The sequence below is a fragment of the Phocoena phocoena genome, chromosome 1, assembly GCF_963924675.1.
Source record: "Phocoena phocoena chromosome 1, mPhoPho1.1, whole genome shotgun sequence".
In the NCBI taxonomy this organism is placed as follows: domain Eukaryota; kingdom Metazoa; phylum Chordata; class Mammalia; order Artiodactyla; family Phocoenidae; genus Phocoena; species Phocoena phocoena.
In genome coordinates, this window is record NC_089219.1 from 39,834,025 (window position 1) to 39,854,310 (window position 20,286).

General features: G+C 35.5%; 1 protein-coding gene across 1 annotated transcript in view; it reads right to left on the reverse strand.

Annotated features, from left to right (window-relative positions):
* The window catches only part of SPATA6 (spermatogenesis associated 6), a 149,253-nt gene that overhangs the window by 61,616 nt on the left and 67,351 nt on the right, over positions 1-20,286 (reverse strand). Inside the window, exons 8-9 of the mRNA XM_065880015.1 lie at positions 18,549-18,636; positions 12,065-12,105 (exon numbers count right to left, since the gene is read on the reverse strand). Of these exons, the coding sequence (XP_065736087.1) occupies positions 12,065-12,105; positions 18,549-18,636 (129 nt within the window). The remainder of the gene's footprint in view (positions 1-12,064; positions 12,106-18,548; positions 18,637-20,286) is intronic.

Genomic DNA, 20,286 nt, shown 5'->3' on the forward strand with positions numbered 1-20,286 from the left:
GAAAGACAAAATAGAAGAAAAACTTTCCTGAACTAATGAGATACATCACGGGGGATATTATGAACCAGCAACATTAATTAAAAGAACAAAAACACCACAAAAAAAAAAAAGAGAAAATGAGAGAGAGGAACTGAATTTATTTAACAAATATTTAACTTCCAGTCACCATGTTAAATGTTGGGATTACAACAGTGAACACAACGAAATCCCTGCCTTTATGAGCTTATGTCCTAGCAGTTACTATCAACGAAATATTTGACCTTTTAAGAAGGTCAATTTGACCTTTAATCTTTCTCAGACTCATTTCACTTGTATGTAAAACAGGGTTAATAACAGCTACCTTATAGATCTTCTGTCGTTTATTTAAAGTATCTTGCAGGATGCCTAGGTGTGTGAATTAGTTATACAACAAATATAAGTCCTTTATTATTAAGACACCACTCCAACACAGCTTCTTACTTCAACCCTACCACAATTTTCACTGTTTTCCAGAATTACAGCAACATATGGTGAGCCAGCAGTCAGCTGAGAGAATCAAGCTTTCATCCCAGAACCAAACAGCATGTAATTCAAATGACTCAGTTACAGTCCCAAATAACTGACCAAGAAATATGTGATCCAGATTGAATAAAAGAAAAAACTGAAAAGTGCTCTATTGTTAGCTGTTCACAGAGACAAAGTAAAAACACAGTGAATGTCAAAAGCAAGATCAAAGAGGTCCATGACCAATAAATACAAGTGTATATATTAAGAGACTGATAGAAAAGAAAAAAAAGTGCTATAATGCTGTTTCTAGAATTATATCCAAATATGAGTCACTTGGCTTATAGTAGAGAGATTATTTTCTCTTCATTAATTTCAATGCCATTTGAGTCATGCTGGCTGGCAGACCATTTCATTTTTTGTTTACTAAAATTTCTCCACAAACTAGTCAGCAACGCTTTAAATAAAGCCTCTTCTAGGTGACTACAACTGACTTTTTTTCTCTTTATCAGAATATTCACGAGAATCTCTTGAACAACATGTTCAAGAATAACACACAGATCTAGAGAGGTACAGGGATTTGAAATCACAAACCAGATGAGTCAGGGTATTAACACAAAGAAAACTGACAGTGAGATATGCTAGGTGGCAAATACATCCTAACGACAATATGTGCAGAAGGACATTTATAGACTTCTAATGGTCTAAATGGTGGAGGTCTCATGGAGGAGGTGGATTGGAATCAAGGCCGTAAGTAGAGAAAAGGGGGAGATAGGGCATTCCAAGTAGAGAAAAAGGCACAAGGAAAGATAAACAATGAGTACAGTCACTTGGCTAGTTCTGTAGGAAAGTAATCAAAGAGAATATCACAGAGGTGGAGAGGGGCACACTGTAGAGAACCTTGAACGCTGCAACTCAATACTATCTGACATTTACTAAGCATCTTCTATGTATCAAATACTGAACAAGGCAGGTGACAGTAGTCACAGTTAAATATAACAGGAGACCTCAAAGATATTACAATCCAGAATGAGAGACGTGAAAAAACAAGTAATGATAAAACAATGAGGAAGGAAATTAGAACTAAATAGATATACAATAAGTAATTGTGCAGTGGGGACACAGCTGGGATGTATTCCTTCCATGGAATTAGGATAAATATTTGTTTTGGAAAATTATTTATCTAAATGGGGAACGGAAGGTATAATAAGGGGGTAAGTCTTTGATAAGAATCCACTTCAAATTTTCAACCTTAAAACTCAGCTTAAGAAAACGTTTTCGTAGCTCTTGTGAGTTTTCCATAGGTTGCTTATTCACTTCCTAAAACCAAATGGAATGTTATCTCTTTGGCTCATAACAGAAGAGTTACATTTCTTGGATGACTCCTCAAGAATCCTGCCTTGGAGTGTTCAAAGAACAGGGTTCAAATCCCTGCTTGTTATGCGACCCTGAGCAAGTCATGTACTCTTAAGTTTTCATTTCCTTCTCTATAAACTGGGGAAATTATCTTACAGGTTTGCTACAGAAAATAAAGGAGACAAAATTAGTACAAACGCAAAGCAGAGGGCTCGAGTTATGAAAGACAACAGTATTTATTTCCTCTGTTTACAGCAACCTTCATATTTCAGCATAAACAGTTTTCTTTTTGTTTTACATTTATAGAAATAGTTCTTTAAATGCCATTTCTAAGATCTCAGAAATGTAATAATTCCAATATTGCAAATGTTGCAATGTATCAAGATAAAATCTAATATTTTTAAACCAATCTGAAATTGTTACAGGTAGAAAAGAAAATTTCACACACCAAATTCATTGTAATTATATAAATGTAATGTAATTAAATGACATACTTTTCAAATATGTGATACATAATGGTTTGGTTATACCATACTTATGAAATAAGGTTCCTGAAAAGTTGTTTATACAATAAGTTCATAAGTTAAATAATATTTATGCCCATGAAAATTTTATATTTATTGGAACTTCAAGGTCAAATTAATGGAATAGAGAACCACAAAGTATAAATAGGAACCAGGAAATTCACTTATCCAACAAATATTTGTTGAAAGCCCATTTAGTGCCTGGTACTACACACCATGCTTTAAAGTTTCTCCTTTGTTATGGGACATAAAACTTAAGAAATAAATAAAAATAATTCTAAGGACTCTGCTGGGAAGTAGTTGAGAATGAAGACTATAGGAAAGAAGTGCAGTAGAGGTACTATTTTCAGGATAGTAAGAACAAAGCACAGTTCTGATTCAAAAGGGAGAGAAGCAGATATTGGCAACTGAGATCAGTTTCTCAATTTTGCTGAAAACATTCCTTTTGAATCCTACTGAAGGGAATGATCCATTCCTACCTTATCAATTTAAAAATACATATGCTCAACTATCTGGTTTGGTTTAAGGAAGATGTACTTTCTTTACACTGAAGAAAAATTTAGAAGAAATTCCAAAATAATGCAATGAAAATGATAAGTAATTCCTAAGTGTGTCCATCTTTAGGGGGTAGGGGGAAATTCCTCCCTTCTTAGACCACTGTTCAATGCACTTATATAAATAACTTGTTTAATCCTCACAATGACCCTATGTGGTATTTTTATTACCTACACTTTACAGGAGAGGAAACTGAAGAAAAGTCAAACAGCTATTAAGTGGTAGGGGTTCCAGGCCAGTGAACTATGAGAGATCCACAGCAGAAAAAACCAGAAAATCCCCACAGCCCAGGCCTCACAGGATGCCTATGAGGAAAGTTCCACAGAAGATGCGCTAACAATCTGATTTACTAACAACCCAATAAAAAGAGCCAAGGAACAAACCGACAAACTGTTCCCAAGGAAGAAATAAAATATCCCCCAATTAATTTTATGATGTGATCATAACATTGCTACCAAACCACTCAAGAAAAGCAGAAGAAAGGTAATTAGAGACCACTCTTACTAGTGACCATATGTGACAAAATATCTTAAGTAAAATATTAACAAATTAAATTCAGTGATGTTCAAAAAAAGAATACAACGTGATTAAGCTGGGTACATTCAAAGAATCCGAGAATGGGTTATCAATAGAAAATCTATTAATTCACTATAGAAAAATCATTATCAACTCGATGCTGAAAAAATTATTCAATAACATCCAACATCCACTCGTAATTAAAACATATACATACCTTGCAAACAAGGAATTTCAAACGGAACTTCCTTGACTTGCTAGAGGATATCTAACAAAAATCTACTGCAAATAAGATTCATAGGTGTGAAACCTTCTACATGATCTTATCAAAGACAGGATCAAGACAACACAGTATTAGTTCATGCTGCAGTGTATCAGGCTGCATTGCAAGAGCAAATTAAGTTTGAAAATTAGTGGCTTAACATAATAAAGGTTCATTTTTCCCTATGCTTTATGGTAATATAGGTTAGCAAGAGAATCACACTTCACAAAATTGCCCAAGGACCCGGGCTGACGAGACAGGCTGAACAACTTATAGTTGTACCATCTAGAACATGAGACCTCATTGTCACCATAACAAGAGAGAGTTCATATCAATTCTTCTATGCTGCATCCCGGAAGGGATCCACGTAATTTACATGTATGGTCCGTTGGCTGGAACTAGGCCCCACACACCTGCAAGAGGGCTTGAAAATACGGGAGGGGACGTGAATAGCCAATAAGCAATAAATGTCTGCCACATCCTCATCACCACTTCTACTTAACAATGTACTGAAAATCAGGACAAATAAATAAAATTCATTGTTGAGGATATGGTTTCCTCTATTAAAAAAATTCAAGAATATCTAAGACAAGAATGTTATACAAAAATGTACTGCAGACCCATACATCAGTAAAACATATAAAAATGTAATTTTACATAAAAGACCACTTACAATGGAAACCAAAACTATAAGGTTTCTTGGAATAAATCTACCAATGTATTAACACATTAGTGGAAAAGTGTATATAACCTTAGTAAGACGTGTGAGAACTGAGACCACCTACATTCACATGGCTTGGCTAAAAGAACAAAAAACTGAGGCCCACCCACCTCAACACGACTTTATCATGAGTTCCAGGAAACTCTTGCCGGGAAAATAATGCTATAAACCAGTAAATAGCTTCATTATTTGCTTCAGGACCTTCCCATAAATCATTTGCCTGAACAGCAGTCTGCTCAGTCATCAATCAGCTCCCTTCTCAAAACAACAGATTCTTAATCTGGGCAAACAGTCCCCTTCTCAGGACAAGACATCACTCAATAGGACAAATCCCTTCCCTATCAAATACCTGTTTATTTACCAAGACTTGCCTTAAGACTCTAACCTCTGTGTCCATTAATCCCAGACTTTTATATCACAAACTCTGCTAATTAGATTCCCTCATTAAAAGCCCTACCTTAAACTACTGGAGCCCAGACCCCAAAACCCTACAAATATCTACCGTTAACCTTTTGGAGATACTACGAAGACTGTAAAGGTGGTGCTCTCCCTTACTGCATAATCATAAGCTCTGCTTTGCTTGGTATCAACAGATCATTCAGTTATCATGGTCGTCCTTTGGTGAGTTGGCAGTTGACAACCCTGGAAGTCCAATAAGATCCAAACAGACCCTCCTGGCTGCCACATCTAAGACACTCAACTTAAATAGAAATAGTTTTTTCCTCTGAGACACTTGGACCTCCCTCCTGGGGGTCTCTCTGACTACAATGGTGCTGTAAGTGAATCTTCCTGTTGAAGCTGGACTCTGCTCTCCTTTTGTTAAAGCTCCCAAATGCTGAGTTACTTTGTCTTGTAGGAATGCAGAGCGGTTGTCATTATCTGGTCAAATCTGAAAACTTGTAACCCAGGCGGAAATCTATCTTATTACTAACAATACTAATATGTCTCTCTCTCTTTGTCACTTTTTGCTCTGAGTCTGTAAGAGGAAGTTCATAGAGAAGTAACAGGCATTAGCTACTAAAGCGCCAGACCTAAGGATTGACAGGTTCAGATTTTCTCATTATACCATTTTAAAATCCTTAGTAGAAACTTTGCCCTGGGCCACTTGTCAGAATATCATAAAAACTTTCCTCAGTTTCGTCTTTTTTTTTTTTTTTTTTTTTGCCATGGGCGAAAACGCCTCTAAGAGAAATCACTACCAAAACTTCCATCTTCCTAGAATTACAGATTTATCAGGTCTCCAATTTAAGAAACAAACCACTAAGTTGGGGCCCAAGACATAAGGTGTACAAGCAACATACTGACTGACCGACACTGCCAGACTCTTATGCCTGTGTTTCAGGTTAGGCCCATGCCCCCGCCAAGTTAGATTCAAACTTTCCATCATCTTACATATACTTATAATTTAAAATTTTACACTTATTGTTCCAAATAGCATAATTTCACTAAGCATATTTTAGAATTACAGTGGCCACTTTGGACGGTTTTTTATATGAACAAAACTGTTCATGTGAAAGATGCATTAGAATAAAAAGGAGCAAAATCCTACACATCCAATGGTCTGCACTTCTTAACTGGCCTAACAAAAATTCCAAAATATTTTTGAGTCCACGAATTGCTTCCGTAAAAGATTTGCTGGCCAAGGTAAAGTTTTAAAAATGTGAAAATGTAGAACTATGTCTTGTTTAGATATCCTCACATCCCATTGAGAGAAATGGCTTTTATCCCACTATTTCTTATTTCCTGTCATATGCTCCTCCATTACCTCAGATCTCTATCCTTCTTTCTGTCTGCTTTCATTCCCATCTGACCTGCCCGAAACAAAAGCTCAATGACTTCTTAAAATTAAATCCCCTTCAGAATACATGAAGTGCCATATGGTTGATTTTTAAGCTCTGGTCTGTTTCTGAGCTGAATAGTCAGACACTCTCCAGCATCTAGACAAGATAACCAGGAATTTGCAGCAGAATTTAGAGTTCTGTGAACTTTAAACTAGCCTTTGCATGTTTCCTATCCCAATAAATGGTGTCATCAAACACTGAGTTGTGAAAATTAGAAATATAAGAGTCATTCTTAACATTGCATGGCTAAGCCCCTTTCAATGGTCTCCGCTTTCAAAGTTTTCCTGTCTATTTTTGCCTAGTTCCTGAAATTAAAAAAAAAATGCCTGGAGATATTTTTATTGAGATTTTGTTAATTTTTGAATTACTCTACATAGAAGAATATCTGTATGATATTGACACTTTCTCTAGGAGAACATCATATATCTTTTTTATTTGTCAAGTCTACTTTTCTATCAACATTAATCCTAAATATCTGTGTAATATCTCCACTGCAATCGACCTCCATCACTATCGCCCCAAACCAATCCATCATCATTTCTCACATTGACTATTCAATAGCCTACTAACTTGTATATTACTATCCATTCTTTTCCTAGTCCACACTAAAATCAAGAGTAATATTCGCAAGGTACAAATCCAACTGTATCATCTTGTTGTTTAAAATAATTTCATTTGCTTCCCATTGTACCTAGGATAACTATCAAAATTCTTAACATGGCGAGAAAGGTGTGATCCCTATCTACTACTCCAGCCTCAATTTAAATCATGCACCTACCCATGTCTTTCACTCCTAGCAACACTGGTCTTTTAGTTGCCTAGCCACTGAACCTTTATAAATGCTACTTCCCCTTTTCCCTTGCACATGTCCTTCCCTCCTTTTCACACAGTGAATTCTTATTCACTTTCAGAGCTCAAGAGCAATCACCAGTCCTCAAGATCCTTTTTCCATTCTCCTTCACCGGATCAAATCCTCCTAATATATAACCAGTCCAAGCTAGCATGCATGTCCCCCATGACATTTATCACAGTTTCAAGTATATATTGACTTTTGTGATTTTATTATTACCTATCTCCCTCATCATCATGAAATATCCATGAATTCAGGCAGAGATAGGTTCTAGTTTTGCTAATTTTTTATTTCTAGCATAATAGAGTTTCAGTCATATCATCTTTCCTAATGGTAAGAGAGAAGTTGGGAGTGGAGAGGGACAAGGCATTCTAGATGTGACAGAAGAAATGACTAGCTTTCCATCACAATCCATCTTTCCCTCCTCCAGAGCAGAATTACTGCTGAGAAGCAATCCTTGCATCCAGGTGTGGCCATCTGATTAGTTCTTGGCAAACAGAGTGTAGGTAAAAATGTTATGTGTCAATTCCAGGCCAAGGTTTTTAAGAAAGAGATATGCCTCTTCAGGTTCTCCTTCATTTTCCACCATGTGAAGAGGACAGCAAAGCTCTAGAGTAAGGCAAAGGCACAGAATGGGGTCACTGCACGGAAAAATAGTATGCAGATTAGACGTACCCTAAATTAACTATTATGTGAATAAAAACTAAATTTCTATTATATTAACCTTCTGAAGTTTGTAGGTTTATTTCTATAGCAAATAGCATTACCCCAAACAATTCAGAAATCAGTATCTTACTGTACTGGTCTTAACATAGACCTAACTATGCATTGGTCTGTAAGTCAGGAGCAGGAAGCAAGGGAATAGATACTTGAGGATTGAAAATTTAAGATCCAATAATGCAGTAGCAAAATAAAACTGTGGCCTGCAACAGCTGGGAAGATAGACCACATAACTTTCAAGCTTATTATCTCTAGGAAAATAGCTGTAAAGGGCAAGAGCTGTAGTGTGTGTTGGCTTTTACTTATACTGAGCAAGGGATCTCAAGAATGACAAGCTCAGGAGAGATTGGTTTGAGAGCAGAAATAAAATAGTATAGAAAGATTTTAGTAATCGAGGGCCTCTCAGGGCCAGGAAAAGTGAGTGCCAACTGCGTGTGGACACAAAATGTAGAAGGTTAAGACAGAAAAAGGCTTTGAGCTTTGAACAAAGGGCCATTAAAACTTTTAAACAGAGAAACGAAATCCTAAGACAAAAATCAGATTGAGGAGGTTACTTCCCATCTGAGCCTACTTCAAAGGGCCTCAAGGTAAGTGCCATTAAAAGGCATAAGAACTAAAGAAATAAATCAGACTTCAGAATTATATTTAGAGGGAAAAAAACAACTTTGTGTGTATTTACTGAAACATTAAACTGACTGCAAGCAAATAAATGAGAAGTTGATACTTGCCTAAGTCTATATTGCCTAAGAAATCAAGAACCTGGCCTTTAAGAGCCTAAGTCTATAAAATAGCTCTCAGGCCCCAAAACTTTTAACAGCAGGAAGTGGGCTAGAAAACTATGCAGTCCCAAGAGATCAAATCCTCCAAACCCATTTCAGAGAGGATAACTCACTGTCATGTGGGATAATAAATGGACATGGAAAAACCAGCTGCAGGGTAGAGTCAGGGCCCATGGAGAGTAAGGTCTAAGAAAGGACATTCCTCTACTATCATGGCAGCGGGGCACCTGCCTGTTAGGTTCACGAAGCTTGCCCAGCAGCATTTATCATTGCTGTAGACTAGTAACTGCTCTTCATTCTCCATTTCTCCCTTTTGCAAACAAGAGCACCATTTTTTTCCAGTTATCCTATCCCTGCTCTAACAAAACATACCAGAAATGAGGTTCAGGTAGAGTGAGAAGGTGAGGGAGGGGAGAAGTAACTTGTCTCGGTTCACAGGTCACTGGATCACAGGGAGGCTATCTGGATCTGGCTTATCCAACACTCAAAAGATCCTGAACTTCAAGCTAGATTCAAGTGGAACTTGAATGATGGAACTTCAAGTGATTTTCCTGGAAGAGGACAAAAGTATGTTCTGTGTGAGGGAAGAAAGGGATATTTGGTGGCAGATAGGCAGACTATGACAGATATGGTCAGTGGTCTACTAAAATCTATGACCCCTCTTCAGTGGAAAACAGCTGCCTAACTAGGGTCTTTATTTGCTAGCCACCTTCCTCATCTTGCTTCTAGATGTGACTAGTTCTTGTCAATGGAATATACGAAGTGACTTAATTCACTTCCAGGCTTTTTTTTTAATTAACTAATTAATTTTTGGCTGCATTGGGTCATTCATTTGAATGTCTAGCAATGAAAGGACAAAGAAACAGGGAACAATAAAGACACAGGGAGGCAGGCTGAGAGGTGTGTTCTCTTTCTGAGAACTTTGTATTTATAGAACAGCTGATCATAATGCATCCAGGGTGAAGAGAGGTGACTTTGGCCAAAAGAACAGCTAATGACCAAGTAACCAGAAATCTTAAAGAGGGAGGTGGCAGATATAATAGGTATAAAGAAGTAGGAAAAATAGAAAATAAATGTTAAATAGCCATTATCCCTCAATATACGCCCTCCACTCAAGCCAGACCAGTAGTTTCCCCCCGCCTCCAGGACAATGTACTTATTCTAAACTCCAAGGCTTTTTCATGTTGTTTTCCTTCTAAGACATTCTTCTGTCTCTTCCCTTGCCTCTGCAGAATATATTTCTCAACAGAACTCAGGCCAAGTCTCACTTTTCTAAAAAATTTTTGCAAGCACTCCTGGTTTCATAACTCTTCTCCTTGTAGAAATCCTATAGTGTTCCACTACCAGTTACTATATGCCTATAAGAAAATAGCCCTTTATTTTTTTCATAGAAAAGACAGCACTGTTCAATGCTGCATATGTATTTCTGTGAAAATCTACCTCTTCAATACAGAAATAATCCTGTGAGCTCACTTACCACCCACAGCTTTACAAAGGTAGTATGAATGAACAACTGCTACTCTAACTCTAAAAGTGAAGAATACAGAGGTGAGGGTGGGTGGATATTAAAGATGAATAGAAGTGAAGTTCTTTTAAAGAATTCATTTAGAAAAGAGGATTCTAAATATGTCACCTACCTCTAAGTGGACCAGTCAACGTAGAATTGGATTATAGTTACCTTAGGATAAAGATTAGTGTCCTATAAACGTTATACTTTTCTCCCCATTCTATACGTTTGTATATTTGGTTTACTTGTTTTCTCTTCATAATCCACTCACACAACACATATTTTAGGAATCCACACCGTACATCAGACAATATCTAGCAATTGTCAATAAGCAAGATCAATAAGATCCTTGCCATTCTGGAACTTACAGATTAGTAAAAAAAAAAACCAAAGAAGCAAATAAAGAAGAAAATAAATAAAACTTGTGAAACATGACTTGAAGATAGGCTTGTCCCTTAGGTATTACAACTAAGGTAACTTCCCTGGGCCCCATGCAAGACAACAAACATTATGCTTCTTGATGCGTGTGTGTGTGTGCGCATGGGTGCACATATATATTACACAGATCAGTACCCATGTATGTGTTAGAATAAATTCCACATAATAGGGTAGGTCTGCACCAGGGGAATTAGGCCAGGCCCACACTCCTCTAGGGACAGCCTCAAGCAAGGGCACGACCCTATACAAATGCTATACAAGGAATGGTTCTATTCAAGTGCTATATCCACGTCTATACTAGTAGTTCTCAAATACCAATCCTTGGATAGACAGCAAAAGAGCTGCATAAGAATCACCTGGAAACTTGTTTAAAATAAAAATTTCTAGTCTACGGTCTTAACAATTTTAATTTAGTAGGCCTGGAATAAACTTTTATAAAGTTCCACCTTGATGATTCTGACTCTCTGGTAGATCTGGCCCCTTAGTCACATGGTGCCTTGGCTTGTTCCATATTTCTTTTATCACAATCAAAGCATGGCGAAGAGCTATGCTGTTCAGTGCCAGTAAGCATGGGATAAATTGTTTTCAAGTAAATAAACAAAGGTATTATAAGGGAAGCTATGTTTTTTGTTTTGTTTTGTTTTCCCAACTATGATGCCTCTTCTTATTAAGAAGCTTACACTTAGGGACAGAAGAGAAAAACTCTGGGGCAGTACTTCTCAAAATGTAGAACATGAACTACTAGTGGTATAGCAGATAACTTAGTATGGTACCCAAAATGGATTTAGATGATACACAAGATTATTTTATATAGCACATGGACATACACTAAAAGGGTACTGAATCCCAAAAGAAAAAATATATATTTTTTTCAATTCTCTTTCAATCAGAAATCTTCAGTTAGCTATTGGTATGTCTCCTATACCTGTCTATCATTGCTTATCTCATTTTAAGAAAAAGAGAACATGTCTCAGAGTCTTTGGAAAACAATAGTTTTCTAGCCAGAATTTAGTAACGTTGTTTTGTTTTTGCTGTATTTTTAAGGCTATCATCCATTTAAAGTATATGATACTGATTTTTCATTTACACTGGTGAAATACATAAAAACAAGGTGAATTTTTAAAAGACAGCATAAATTACATGCAGGTATTGTAAAAATTATGAGGATGCTCTACGAATGACTGAAACTTAGAAATACTACTGTGTGAGGTATCACTAAAAGTAGCAACCAATTTCTCTCTCACAGACACACACACACACATATACACATACACAAACAAGTAATGCACAATCAAAAGTCACAAAACATTTGTAGCAAGACACTCAATGAAAAGTCTATCCTACCACCTGACAACATACACAAAATAATGACATGCCATAATATGACAATTATTGTTTGTAAATTTCTTGACTAAATGAATATGATAATATCTGACCATACATGTAAGAAATTTACTAATGCTCTAATCTGAAAGCCAGGATAATTATTGTTCTGCAATTTATACTACATACCTTATAATCCTTGGGTCGGTAGCAGCGAAGATGAGAATGATCTAAAAAAGGATGTACAAAAGAAACTATAAATATTTCCTATCAGAAAGAAGAAATTTGTTTTCATCTTTGATTTTTCCTACAATCACTCTGTTTCTACGATTATACTTCATGCAGCAGTTTTCAGAAATATCTTAAAAACCCTTCAATAATGTTACAAAGATGATAAGCAACAAGTTAAAATCTGTATCAGTTCTTCAGCAATTAAGTGATTTCAAATCATATTTTCATTTAGAGGAGGAGATATCTGATACAGGCCAGATTAATTTTTAGTTGATAAACCAAATTGTCTACATGAAATAGATAATTTTTAGTTGACAAACCAGTTTATGATGAAATATAATTTGAATATATAGATTTGATAGATACTGCCAAACTACATGTGTTCCTAATCTTGGAGTCCATGCTTGAATTAAGTAAGCGTAATGGAAACAGGACCAGCTTTAGAGGGCGGGAGCATACTGTCCTGTAGTGTACAGATCTTGCTGACAAATAGATGTGCATTACAGTTCAGGCTCCAGCACTTCCAATATGGCCCTGGGCACATTATCTAATCTTTCTAAGTCTCAGATTTCTCAATTTTCTAATGCAGGGGTCCCCAAGCCCCAGGCCACAGACTGACAGCGGTCCTTGGCCTGTTAGGAACCAGGCCGCACAGCAGGAGGGGCGAGCAGCGGGTGAGTGAGCAAAGCTTCATCTGCCACTCCCTATTGCTCCCCATTACCGCCTGAACCATCCCCCTTCCCCACCCCACCACCACCCCCACAGTGGAAAAACTGTCTTCCACGAAACCAGTCCCTGGTGCCAAAAAGGCTGGGGACCACTGGTCTAATGTACCTCTTTTGTAATATTGTTTTAAAGATTACATTAGATGTTACATGTAAGGCAATACAATAAATGTTAACTATTATTACTAACAGCATTATCAACATCATTACTATTGAATACTAAGTCAAACAAGGCCAGGGTCAACTTCCACTACTTACCGTACATGTTAGTTTGGTCAAGTTATACAATTAATCTGTTTTTCATTCCTCATTTTAGGAGTATGAAGACAATGCTTACCTTACCTCAGAGAGTTATAGTGATGACTAAATTATACAATTTATAAAAGTACCTAGCACAGCATCTACAACAGTGGACTATAAAGCTATTCCAAATCTCTCCCTAAGCCAAAGACCACTACATTGTAGATGTAGATTTGGGGTTTTACTCATTACTTGAAGGAGTCAAGTTTTAAGTATTATAATCTCTGTTATATTGATAGATAAGAAAATCAGAACCATAATTTGCAATTCTACTTCTTTACTAATACATTCCAGTCAAAAACATTCTAGCATTCTATATTTTACCTTCCCAAACCACCTTGTACAGAAAAAAAAAAAATGCTATATGGATAGAGACCCAGGATAGTCTATATTTAGTCAATTAGCTTTCATTTATAGCACAAGATGTTTGTTCTCCAAGTGTCCTGAGCCATTATAGAGGATAGCTGAAACATTAATGTCTTTCACACAAGGTCAACTTCACCATTTAATTCGGTAAGGTCCAACTTACTTCAACTGCTTTTCAAAATTCAAAATAAAACTAACTCCCAATCTAACTCCTCTTCTGTAAAGTCTAATGTACAACATGGCCACAAGTAGCAGAAGAAATAAAAGAATGATAAGGACACACTGAGTCTAATTCTCCAAACATGCTAACTTTGAAAATTAAGGTAATAATTTCTATACATAATATATACTCTTTTTGGTAGCTAATGTAATATTCAAAATATCAATATATTAAAACACAGGAATGTCTTCTGCTCTCCACAAACCATTTATAAACTTATCCTAATTCAGACAAATTTATATAATTTTCTTTCACTTTTATAAATTAAGCTATTACTTTGATCTGAGGTTTCCTAATGTTCACATTTAATCACCTTTACCAACAATTGGGTACTTAACTATATTCTAAATGCAGGAGATAGAGGAGATAAAAGTGACAGCCCATGGTCCTGAAGTGCTTATAATTTACTTTAGTTAAGTTATACGAAGTTGAATAACAGCAGCATAAAAGAACAGGCTAAATCAGAATGGTATAGGCAATTAATGCTATTAAAAAGTCATATCAGAGATAGACCTCTCAAAGTTGAAGGCCATGAGGAAAAACTTCCTAAAGGAGGAAGAAGTTGAGCTGGGCCTTAATGAATGGGTCACACTTAAAAGTATGAAGAAAAAGAGCTAATTTAGATCGTGTGTGTGTGTGTGTGTGTGTGTGTGTGTGCACGACCTTGAACAACTTACTCTACTTCCTTAAATCTCAGATTTCTTCACCTGTAAAATGAGGATAAATAATAGCATCTAAAATTCTTGAGGTTACTGTGAGTAATTAATCAATGAAATATTAAGCATTTAGAATAGTGGCTAGCAGAAAACACAATAATATTAGTTATTATTTGATTCTCCAATAATCTCATGATATCAGTGTTACAAACTGAATATTTGTGTCCTCCCAAAATTCATATGTTGAAGCCCTACTTCTCAAAGTGATGGTATTTGGAAATGAGACCCTTAGGTGGTAATTAGGGTTAGATGAGGTCATGAGGGTGGGGCTTCATAATGGAAAGAGTGCCCTTATAAGAAGAGACAGTCAGATCTTGCACTTGAGCTCTGGTGTGCTCACTCATTCACTCATGCTCTCTCTCCCCTTTTATTCTAAAAATAGATATTAGTGATTTCACAACTGTGCAAATTTATTAAAAATTATTTAATTGTAAAATTATAACAACTGAATTTTATGATATATAAATTATACCTCAATAAGGCTGTTAAAAATGTTTTATAAATAACAGAGAATTAGAGAAACTAAAAAAGGAGTTCCTAAAAATGACACTCTGTAAAACAAAGAGGCACACAAACAAATGAGATATTTTGCTGATAAGTATATACATGATGACTACATGCATTTTATTCAGAAAAGAATAAACTATTACCATTTATTGCTATCTACTCAAGATATGACCTATTAGGATTTGGGATGTTATTTCCAATTTATTTGACATAAAAATAATAACCATCTAACAAAGGGACTAGTGGAAGCTCATAAAAGATTACAGTCTTGTGTAGAATTGAAACTCACAACAGAATCTTCAAATGAAGTGAATAAGAGACGTTTCCTCCAAGGGGGAGACAGAGTCTAATATCTTTCCTGAATCCTAAGCAAAACTGGAAAAGGCCAGGATGTTGCTCTTAATTTCCTCTTTAAAATGCACAAATGATTGGATAAAGCTTCCATATATTCTTGAGGTGTAAGAGATACTGAGTTTCTTCAAAAGGACTGCACAAATTACAATTAGAATTATATATCAAGGAAATTCCAGACAGAGAAAATTTAAAAATTTTATTTAAAAAAATACACCTAAATGAAAGTAGGAAAAGTGGTAGGAGAGTAGTGGAAAAGAAAGGAAGTTGGGGTTAGAAGACCTGGGTTCTACACTGTACCTGGCTATTCTGTAGCTCTCCAACATATCACGTAACCTCTCTAAGCCTCTGTCACTCTTCCTGATCAAATATAGTTACATCCATCTTCATATTATTATGAGGACTACATAAATCAATGTTGGTGAAAATGGTAACCTATAGGAACTTAAGAATTATTAGGCAAGACAATTTGGTTAAGAAAATGTCCAAGAAGAATTTTCATTAAAGATAGTCATAAGTGAAAATTCACTATGTGCAAGATATTCTATCATAAGAAATTCACGTATGTATTTAAACAGCTGATAAGAACCCAAAGCACAATTGCTCAACTGCCAACCAGAAAAAAAAGTAGTCCAAAGAATAGGGGCATTAAAATTAGAGAAATGAGAAGGGAAAGCTCTTTATAGTAAAAGGCAAATAATAAATGTATAAAGAAAAATGGAACTTAAAAAAATATTTGGTAAACATCACTGTAATAAATTGTTTCGGGCAAGAATCATCAATGTATGCTAAAGGAGTCGAAGTCGAAGAGAATTACATAGTCTCAATCTTCCCATAATTACAAAGGGAAGGAAGAAAATAGCACCTTCATGCTGGAGAAACTGAGCAGACACCATCTTAATCAAGTGAGCAAATTAACATCACCAGTAACAAAGCAACATCACATACATCCTGACATGATGCACTGAGAGTAATACATCACTTCTGTTGTATTCCGGGGTAAAATGAGTAAATCTAATCATGAGGAAAAAAAAATCAAACAAACCCAAATTGAGGGAGATCTATTAAAAAAACTGGCCTTTATTCTTCAAAATTATCACATCATTAAACACAAAGAAAGACTAAGAAACTGATCCATATTAAAGAAAACTAAAGAAAGAGACATGGCAACTGAACCTTATGTATATTGTGGAATGTTTTTTGCTATAAAGATATTACTAGAACAAGTGGCAAAATATGACTTAGGTTTATAGCTTAGTTAACATTATATCATTAATTTCCTGTTTTGATACTTGCATCACATTCAGAAAACAACTGTATTAGTTTCCTCAGGCTGTCATCTACCATAGACTAGGTGGCTTAAACCACAGACATTTATTTCTCATAGTTTTAGAGGCTGGAAGTCTGAGATGTGGGTGTCAGCACAGCCAGGTTCCAGTGAGAGCTCTCACTCTGGCTTGAGCATGGCTGCCTTTTGGCTGTGTCCTTACATGAGAGAGAGAGAAAGCAAGACCTCTGGTGTCTCTTCTTATAAGGGCACTAATCCTATCATGAGGACCCTACTCCATAAACTCATCTACACCTAATTACCTCCCAAAGGTAATGACCCATCTCCAGATACCATCACTGGGGGGTTAGAGTTTCAACATATGAACTTTGAGGGACACATATCAGCCCATGGCAATGTCCTTGTCAAGAAAAGTTTATACACAGACACTCATACAGAGATGGAGGCAGGAAGGAGAAAGAGAGAGGAAGAGGGAAAAGCAAATATTAATATTTGTGGACTCTGAGTAAAAGGTGTAGGGGAATTCTTTGTACTATCTCAACTTTCTGTAAGTCTGAAATTATGTCAAATTAAAAAGAAAAAAAACAGCACCTCATTATTGACCTCTCTGATTGTACCTCTACACAGGCGGCTGACTGTTTTGATTAGAAGTTACTAGAAACTATAACAGTTCTGCTGCCAAATACATAATAATAGTCAAAGGAAATCAGACATTTAAGTGCATTCTACAAACATCTTCCAAAGAAATGTCTATATTGAAGCTATTTTCAATTTCCTGGTTCTGAAAGCTTATTTACTCTATGTCTATAAATTTAGTCCAAGAGGGGAAACATCCCTTGGAGGGGAAAGTCCAAGAGTAAAACATCTGTTCCTAATTTCATATAATCTGCTATTCTGAGTATGAAAGACTTATTGATCACCCCATTTATCTCCCAGTTAGTGCTAAAAAAGCAAAATAAATGTGCACAAACTCTTCATGTTCTCAGATAAGAATGTTTCATATCCCAATTTTTAAAAACAGATTATACACTAGCGTTTAGAAACAAAAAGAGACAGAGCTCACTACATGTTGATTGTATTTTTTCACTCTCACTTTTCCATGCCTTTTTTTTAGTGTGCAGTAAATTAACTTAAAGGCTGCTGGTGGATACTTGGTGAACTGACTAGCTAATGTCTAAAGATATTAACACTTACGTATCTCTAATTATAAAATACTATTTAATCTTCTTCATAAAAATCATCTTCATATTGAACTTAAGAAACAACTTATCTAACCATCAGGACCATGCCTAAAAATGAAAAAAAAATATTATAAACTAAACCTAAAGGACATTATCTTTCCAGAAATATAAATAATAAGTATTATTTTGACAGCTGATATTTATTAAGTGTCCTGCGTGCTAGAGCATTTTACATGGTAATATTTATCATGTTATCTTCATTCTTCAATAAACGAACTGATTATCAGAGTAGTTAAAGTGATTTGTTCAAGAATGCCCAGTTTATAAATAAGTGGTAGAGAAAGTATTCAAATATATGTGTAAATGTATGTCCAAAACCTATAAACCTGAACTCTTTTTACAACGGTGTTTCCCAAAGCCTGTTCCATAAACTAAGTAATATATGTTAAGGAGAGGAAAAGGTTTCACGGTCAAATAAATTTAGAAATTGTTGAGCAAAACAAAAGGTTTTGTTTTGTTTTGTTTTGTTTTTTACTAAAAGGTATCATAGCCTTTAATATGCTAATATGTGTTTTGAATCTCAAAGATGAAGATGGTTTATAGCAGCACAGAAATTCTATTATTTTTAGAGAGTACCGACATGGGTGTCCCACAAGTTGTAAAAAGTGGCATTATACCATATTTTCCAATACAGCCAAGATTCTGTTTTTATTAATTGATGCCAAGACAAAGACTTGAATGTAGCCAAGAGAGCTGAAACAGATGAAGAGAGAGAACTTGTAGCTAACCATTGTGCAGCCTGGACCATCCATCTCTTTCACAGTCTCTGCCAGAAGATCCAAATAAAGCATCAGCCCTGGGACTTGGGGGATCAACCTAGAATAAGGAAGATTTCAATGTAAAATGGAGCTTAAATATTTTTTTCAGTCTCATGGAGTCAGAAACTCAATTGAAGTACATAGATCACATATCATCAAGTTAACATGATACTGCCTATACAGTTCAAGGATGTTCCAAGATCAGAGCTTAGCCGAGTATTTTGCTGTTTGTTTTTAAATAAAATTTAAGTTAAACTCCAGAAATTTTTAATTATATTTTGAATCCACTCTAAAATGAACAGATTTATAGTTGAAATGTCCATTACTTTATTGCCTAGTTTGCTTCCTATTACAAAGTTAAAAACAGGGAAATCTTACTTTGCCACATTTAAGAAACAAGTTTAGCCATTTACTACTTATCTCCTTAGCATATAGATTTTGAATTTAGTGTCTTTACTTGGCTGTGTTCAGGAGTCAGCATTCTGAGTATAGTAATAAAAGATATTAACAGTTATCCACATTTTCTAACAAAAAAAAAGTCAGAATGATATAAATCTGTGCAAAAAAGACAGCTCTACTCACCAAAATTAAAAACTTTGTACATAAAAGGACAATATCAAGTAAAAAGGCAACCCATGTAGTAGGAGAAAATATTTGCAAATCATTATCTGAAAAGGCATTAATATCCAGAATATATAAAGAAACATCTAAACCTCAATCTAAAAAACTCAATTAAAAGTTGAGCAAAGGACTTAAGAAGACACTTCTCCAAAAGATATACAAATGACCAATAAGCACATGGAAAATCAATCAATATCACTAATCATAAAGGAAGTACAAATCAAAATTCTAGTTTACCCCCATCAGGATGGCCATTATCAAAAACCAGAAAATAACAAGTGCTGACAAGGATATGGAGAAATTGAACCGCTTGTGCACTCTTGGTAGGAATGTAAATTGGTGCAGCCACTATGGAAAACAGCATAGCGGCGCCTCAAAAAACTCAAAATAGGATTGTCATACAATCCAGCAATTCCACTCCTGGGTGTATACCCAAAAGAACTGAAACCAGGGCCCTGAATAGATATTTCTATACTATTTTCACAGCAGTATTATTCACAACAGCCAAAAGGTAGATGCAACCTGTGTCCATCAACAGACGAATGAATAAACAAAATATGGTATCTACATGTAAAAGATTATGCAGCCATAATACGGAAGAAAATTCTGACACATGCTGTAACATGAGTTAACCTTGATGACTTCATGCTAAGTGAAACAAGCAATTCACAAATTGACAAATACTGTATATATTAGGTAGCACTTATATGAGGTACCCAAAATAGTCAAATTCATAGAGACAAAAAGTAGAATGGTAGTTGCCAGGGCCGAAGGGAAAGAGGAATGGGGAGTTATTGTTTAATGGGTACAGTTTCAGTTTAGCAAGATGAAAAATGTTCTGGAGATAGACGGTGGTGATGATTATACAACGTGAATGTACTTAATGTGTACACTTTAAAATGTACACTTAAAAATGGTTAAAATAGTAAGTTTTATATTGTGCATATTTTACCACCATTTTTAAAAATTCAACTTTAAAAAAAGGAATGTGAAAAGACAAGCCACAGAATGAGAAAAAATATTTGCATATCATATAACTGATAAGGATCTAGAATCCTAAATATATAACAGAAAATTTACAACTGAA